Here is a 7,451-nt window from a genome sequence, read left to right as displayed (position 1 = left end):
ATAGTTCTAGAAACGTGGCGTCACAGTAGTCATGTGACTCGCTGACGCAACAGAAGGAAGGAAAGTCCATCTTTTGGTGATCTCTGAACTTATTTTCTCTTGAGAAAAGAAAGGTAAGAGGTGATATGATTGAAGATTATCCGGGAGATCGATAACATAATGGCATCTAATTTATTTTTACTGTATTATAAGGACAATAGGACACAAGCTTGAGGTTTACAAAAGTCATGTTAGACTCCAGTTGTCATACATTCAAATTTGTTATTTGATTAGTGTTTGTGAGATTGTATCCTTTTAGGAACTACCTGATGAAGTGCCTTGACCCGAAACGTTGGCATAATTTCAAAACACACTTATAATGTCTTCCATTTACTGTTGTTTATTTTTGACAAGTAACATTATTAATATTATTATTATTTTCAATTAAACTTCAGTTAAGTCAGTTTTATTTTTTTAAGAAGGTAATTACTTATTGGATAGTTTGTTGCTGCAGTTGAGGTGGCACTTTATGAGACTTTAAGAGCACAATAGATAATTTCGTAGTAAATAAAGGGGTGGATCTCTTATTGTTATATGTTTAGTCATTATGATATATATAGATATATCAATATAATAATAATATTCATTCATAATTGTTTTTTTTTCCAGAAATACACGTCTTTCTCTTTCTGATTTCTTATGACTTAATATTTTAGGAATAAATATTTTCGTCTTCTTCTATTTTAATTACCCGTAGTGTCTTTCTCAAACTAAATTGGGCAATTTTGGAATCTGGGAATATAACACTAGGGAGCTCTGCGTAGTTGGATTGTCATTTCAGAAATGTTGGCCATGGAATAAACTTAAGCTCTGTAATTTGTAAGTTTACTCATCAAACGATAGTTATGTTTATGTTATTAATTTCAATGAAAATTACAAGTTACAACTAGTATTGAGTTGCTTTTTTTCACTACTGAGTACTAGTACGTGTAGTAGTACAAGAAAGTGCACTAACTAGTACTAGTAGTTTGAAGCTCTAACTAATATTAGAAGTGGAATTATATTTATGAGTCTTATTCCGTTACTGTGGTACAGTTGCACTACAGTATAAATTTTTAGTCCACTTCATATACGTTACTACTATTAGTACTACACTACAGTATTAATACTATAAATAGAATTATTAATATTTTGACTCATTTGAGTTGTCATTGCACTAATTTATCACTTACCGAGTAAAAAAAAATATTTTTAACAGGAGTTTTAAAAAGGAAACTAATTGTAGTAATCCAGTTTACAATTCTTCTGTTTTTTAGTAACCCAGCTTATAATTATCTGTTCTGTTTTATATGTGTAAAAGAAAAGTAGTTGATTGATATGTAGAAACTTCTGTATTGATACATCAGAAAAAGTCGGACATCACGCAGATTCATAAATATTTTGGAGTATTATTATTATTATTATACATCTATATAGAACTAGAAGACTGCCATTACATTTATTGTTGGTTGAATTTATCATTTTGACTTGCTTGTGATATATAATTTAGTAAAATCTACATAGATTAATTAACTATTTCACCGAGTAATTATTTTTTCAATTGCGGTGGAGTTATTGAACTGATTAGTTAAAACAAGGCTGAAGAATTTGGCCAATGTATAAACATTTCCATCATATTTGAAACATTAAAAAAATGTTGAATTATAATAACAGGCCTTGTCAAATAATGTTACCTAATGCGTTATCTAGCTATATTCCTCCATTGTGTTCTTATATATATATATATATATATATATATAAGAGAGAGAGAGACAAGATTTAAGGCTTAGTGTAAATTGGTTTTATATTATTAAAAATATTTCTATGAGTAGAATACACAAAACAGCTTTATTATTGACATCCTCAATATAAGTACTGTTATTCAAAAGAGATACCCTTTTAAGGATTAGATACTTGATTTACATAGCTCCAACTCACAGTTGTGACATCGTAAACCAATGTTAGCTATAAAAGAAATTGTTTTATTTATTAATGTTTGTTTGGATTGTATGATACATGTTACCAAATGTTAAATAAAGCATGTTTTATTTAACATAGCTAGGAAAGGTGTATGTCTCCTACCCCCCTGTAATTAGCAGTGAGTAAAAGTGGGAGATTAGGACTCTATGCCCTAAATGTTTTGGAGATTCTGCAGCTCTCATATAAATGCATATATCTCATTACTAAAAATATGTTCTATATTTAAATTGCATCTTGTGTAGTAGGGTATTTAAGAAGGCAAACCAGAAAACAGTCTTATGATATCTCCAGAAATTTTCTAACCTTGCCCACTAAAAGGAAAATAAATATACCAGTCAATTGTCCTAAAATTTAAACCTTGTTAACAGTTTTATCCCTAATTAGAATTGATTGAATCAAATCATCATGAATATTCATTATTCAGTACTAGGTTTTATTTGTTAGGGAAGAATGACTTTTTATTCATAATCTTTTGGATCTGTGTCTCAGATTTTGTCAATCACATGACTGTGCCATAACAAGTAGTTTTGTTTTTTAGGGTCAAGTTAGTAATGAAGAGGAGTCAGAATCTGTACCTTATTAAAGGTATCATTATAGTTCATATATTTATATTGAGAACTGTTACATTGCTGTGCTGTAGCACATCATTGTTATCATGTGATAATATAAAGAACTGATGATGATTATTGTAATTGTGTTGCAAGTTAGACTGATAGGTATGATCTTATGATGTCATTGTTTGATAGGATTGTATAACATCTTATTAAGGCTACCTTGAACCTTCAGCAGTGTCAGACCTAAGGAAATTTTTTATAAGTGTAATTATATGTTTCAAATTATGGAAGAATTTTAATAGGTTTAGAAAGAGAGAGACTGACAGTTGTAATGAATTTGAAGACATTCAAAAAATTATATAGTTTATATCGGAGAGATATTTTAGTTCTGCATGTTAATATTTAATAATTAGTTAGCACAAGACTTCTGGTGATTGTATTGGATACGTTAGACTACGTAAGCTGAATAGTAGAATGAAATAGTTATAGAAATAGTTGAATACATAATTTTCCTATAAAAGTAACTGTATGTTTCTTCTAGTAAGCTATCAAGCTTTATTTCTCATAACATCTGTGAGTAATCTGTATACTTGAGAACTATCTTGAATTCTTACCTCCTGTATATTGTATAATATTTAATGTGCGGGATAGGTAGCTGTTCCTGAGTGAACACACTGACCATGCTCATGTGTGTTCTTGCTTTTGGTAGGTTTTATTATTAGTAATGTGTGTGTGTATTATATATTTAGTCACCACCATTTGAATTCCTTAGTTAATTCTGTATAAAAAGTTTTCTGGACAGTGCAATTAAAGTGAAATAAAATGTAATTACAAGTTTTCTTATTACATAAAATGAATTCAAGAATTTCATACTTATGCATTGTTGCCTTTTTATTTAAGTTGTTTAAATATAGATATACATTTTTTATTTTAATATTTTATCATAAGAGTTAAGTAATACTAAAGAAAATAACTTAAAAGTTCATGAGCATTACAAAAGGTTTTATGTTGGAATGTTTCAAGTTATTAATGAGAAATATACTATATAATTTTTCAAAAATCTCAGGATTAGCCAAATCTAAAATTTCCCAGATATGTTTAAATTTCAAATTAAAACATTAAATACATTTATAAGCCAAATACATATATGGTGTTAGGTGTTTGATTTATAGTTGAAATTGGCTACAGGTCTGAGAGATTTGTTTACAGTAATTCAGAAAGAAAATAAGAGCCCTACAAGTCACCTAACTGACATTATCTGGGTTTTATTGTTAGTACTGTGTATGAGTTTTGAAAAACCTAGAAGACATGTCATACTTGTTTTCACCTCTGAGATGACCAATGGTATACGTAATTCATGATTTTTGGAAAGTTTGACCCAATTTATTTAAGTATATTACAGTTAGTTTGCTCAGTCTAGAGAAGTTGTGAATCTCTTTCTGCCATCTAGAAGTTCTGCCTGATGCAGTGAGCAGTTTGGACTTTTGTCACAAATAAAGATTGATTTTTACATTGTGTATGTGATATTCAGTCTGTGTTTTTAAACTCAGTTCAATCAGAAATTCACATTTAATTTCACTTGACATGTTCCACCATTACTCTTGTTATTTGTGATTACTATCATCTGTAAGGTTATGAGTAAACTTAGAATATTATGCTATCACAGAAGCCTTGAAGTAGCATTGTACATGAAGAAAAATCAAAGAACATTTCCAGGATCCTGACTAAAATTTTAAGGAAGCAATGGTCAGAAGTTAAAGTAAGTATGATGTAGCAAATATTGTAATTCAAGAAATGTACAGGATCTTGGTATTGAAGTAATGAATATCAAACTCACAGCTATTAAATAAATAACAGATTTTGAAATTGCCATACTGCCAAAAAGCAGAAAATGCCTGAGGTGCTATAGCATTGAGGTATTTTCAGGTGACAGTTTGCCCCCCCGAGAGTGAAAACATATGTCTGCAGAATAATGGAGATTTAATAGGCCCCTCACGCGCCAGTGGGGAATATTTTTGTTGAGAAAAAAAAACCTACTCAATCTAGTTTTTCTCAATTTGAACTGGAATTTTTTAGACATTTTTATTAGCTAAAAAGAAGGCATTTCCAGCACTTTTTTTAGTGTTGGGGCTGCAAAAGGTGATTTGAAGTGGTACGGTGGCTGAAATCTATTAGAGCATCATGAGCTTAGCGGCCAAGCACAAGAAGCATTGAAGTCTCCAAATGATACGCAAAGGTATTCAGGAACCATTTAGAACCACGTTGGTAGATATTGTGCAGTAAGCCAAGTACAATATTATGCCTGTAGCTGCTTTCAAAGTGTTCCTGTCAGCTCATCCTACTGCTGACTATCGTGATGCTTCAACCTTCCCTACTGAATTGCAGGTGAAATTGTTCATATTTGAATTGAAAGCTAAACATAAAATGGTGATGGCAGAAGCATAAAAGGTTGCCATTGCTTAATTAATGATGCTGAGAATGTGGCTTTATTGATATATACTGAATTTACACCCAGCAGGTAGATTTTAGTACTAGCTGGTATGGAGACTTGAGAATACTGTATTTCACTTAAAGATTTATCAATTAACAAATGAAAACTTGTCTCAAAAAGATACATCCAAAACCATCCTCTTTGGGAGTTTCCAGATTAAACTTACTTTTCATATGCAACTAATTGTAGTGTAAATACACCCCTTGGCTCATGAGGGACTGGTTAAAAAAGATTTATTTCAGAGTAGTTCTGAATTTTTCTGAAACCAACTGAGTTCATGAAAGGGAGATAAAACTGGACACACAAAAATGTAGAGGTATGTATGATTAATATAAGTTTCCTGAGTGGAAAGCACTGTACTTTAAACTACATATGGAAACTCTTTTTACTTATATCCAACCCTGATCTATGTATGTTATGTCAGTAAAAAGGATGCCACCATGAGGAAGAAGAAGGATGCTGGTATTAGCAATACTGAGTTGCAAAATATGAATTAGCTGAATCTGAGGAACATTGTCCAGTTGGGATGTATGCAAATACTATATTTGTGATTAGAAAATGTTTAAAGTAAAACTGTGGGCTGAAATTTAAGAGAAAAAGGTTTAATGTATGTGATAAAGAAATCTCAATGCACTCCATGTTAGATCTAATTTTGAAGAATAAACTTCTTACAACTGCTGCACCACCAGTTGTTATCTCAGCTGGAAGTTTATCAGTAGCTGGGGTATTGTGAAACAGAGACTTAAAATGTTATCAAGAGAGATTGTTGATTGGAAGGATTTTCGTAGACCAAAAACATAGATACTTTCATTTGAAAGTAATCATTAATTTTAAAAGTATGTTTGGATTATTGGAAAGTTTCTCATACCCACAGAACAAAGATTGTAAAAAAAAAAAAAATTGTAGCCACTGCCACCAAAGTGAAAAAAAAAAATGTTTTATTTTAATGCAGAGTGTTTTCCCTCTCATCTACACACAATTCTGGTGTTGTGAAGAATTTTCTGTCTTCTGCTTGCCCCCCTTCATGTGGTTTCATTGAGCTTTACACTGACATTTTGGAGGTCACTTTTGAAAAGCCTAATTTTTTTTTTTTTTTTTTAGGTTTTCACCCACCTCCGTGTTTCCTCCAGTTCACTATTATAAGGGGTTTTTAGCTAAGAGGTATAGGAGAGATATGTTATTTGAATTAAACATTTTAATAATAAAAAAATAAAGCAGTTCAAGTCTACTTCATCACTCCTAATCTCCACCCTGACATTAGTGAATAGTGGGAGAAAATATGACACTATAATGTTGGCACGTGTAAGCACTTAGAAGAAGTCAGATACAAGTGGAACTAATGGTGATTGGTCTAGAAATTCCATTAGTAGAAGACATGAAACACATGATAAAACACATCATGTTAATATGTACAACAGATGTATGAGGTTATAGAATTATAACTGGTGGATAGTAAAGCAAGGAAGAGGAAATGGAAAGAACAACAAATATTTGATTCTTAACCAAGAAAATAGGTAAGAGTAACACTAGACAAGCTTCTTATTGAACTACATTTTCATGCTACAATGTTAATTTTAAGACTATGCATAGAATATGACTAGTTCAGAACTGTTTTTCAGGTTCAGATGCATGCATGTATAGATTGAGAAGACTGAGAATGAAGTATGATCACACATATTGTCAGGTTTTCAGTTTAAGAACAGATCTAGTATCATACATAGGTTTTACAAATTTAGGGTTAGGATCTAAAGAAAACATTGGAACATACGCAGTTTCACATTTATACATGTACAGAGTTCAGAAACCTAGAATTTTATTTGAGGATGCATCGTGAAGTGCTGATTTTTCAAATTCGGTCGTAGCGATATTTGGTCACAATTTTACATTCGCGTTCACGAGAACTCTTGTAACATTTTAATGACATGTATTTGGGTTTGTCTCGGTTGTTTATTTTGAATATATATTATAACTTTCTAGTACATTTTAAACTGAAGTGTTATGATAGCAAATCACACATTTGAAATAAATTAGAACAATTTTTAAATGTTTAGATTATAATGTTTGCTTGGAGACTTAGAATTTTTCAAAGTTTAGTGGAATTTGGTTTAAAAATGTAGGAAATACTCTTTTTTTTTCTTCTGAGCCTTATCAAAGTTGGACATCTTTGTTGCAATAGTCGACCTTGTAATATACAAGGAAGTTTGAAAATTAGTGACAGAATAAATAACTGAGGTACACAAAGATTTTAAGATACTTTTATCTTGTAATAATAAGAAATTAAACAAATTAGAAATGTGCGATTAAAGCAGTTGAAAAAATATTTATTAGTGTAGTTTTAAATGGAAAACAATGTGTGTGTGTGTGTGTGTGTATATATATATATATATATATATGTGTGTGTATGTATC

General features: G+C 30.8%; 1 protein-coding gene across 1 annotated transcript in view; it reads left to right on the top strand.

The window, feature by feature from the left end:
* The first annotated feature begins 751 nt into the window (after positions 1 to 751).
* Positions 752 to 7,451, top strand: part of LOC106461701 (glycosyltransferase 8 domain-containing protein 1-like) — a 19,265-nt gene continuing 12,565 nt past the window's right edge. The window contains exons 1-2 of the mRNA XM_022388726.1: positions 752 to 858; positions 2,537 to 2,583. Of these exons, the coding sequence (XP_022244434.1) occupies positions 2,550 to 2,583 (34 nt within the window). The 5' untranslated portion in view covers positions 752 to 858; positions 2,537 to 2,549. The remainder of the gene's footprint in view (positions 859 to 2,536; positions 2,584 to 7,451) is intronic.

Source organism: Limulus polyphemus, unplaced genomic scaffold, assembly GCF_000517525.1.
Source record: "Limulus polyphemus unplaced genomic scaffold, Limulus_polyphemus-2.1.2 Scaffold1014, whole genome shotgun sequence".
Taxonomy (NCBI): domain Eukaryota; kingdom Metazoa; phylum Arthropoda; class Merostomata; order Xiphosura; family Limulidae; genus Limulus; species Limulus polyphemus.
This window is presented reverse-complemented; position numbering and strand designations above follow the sequence as displayed.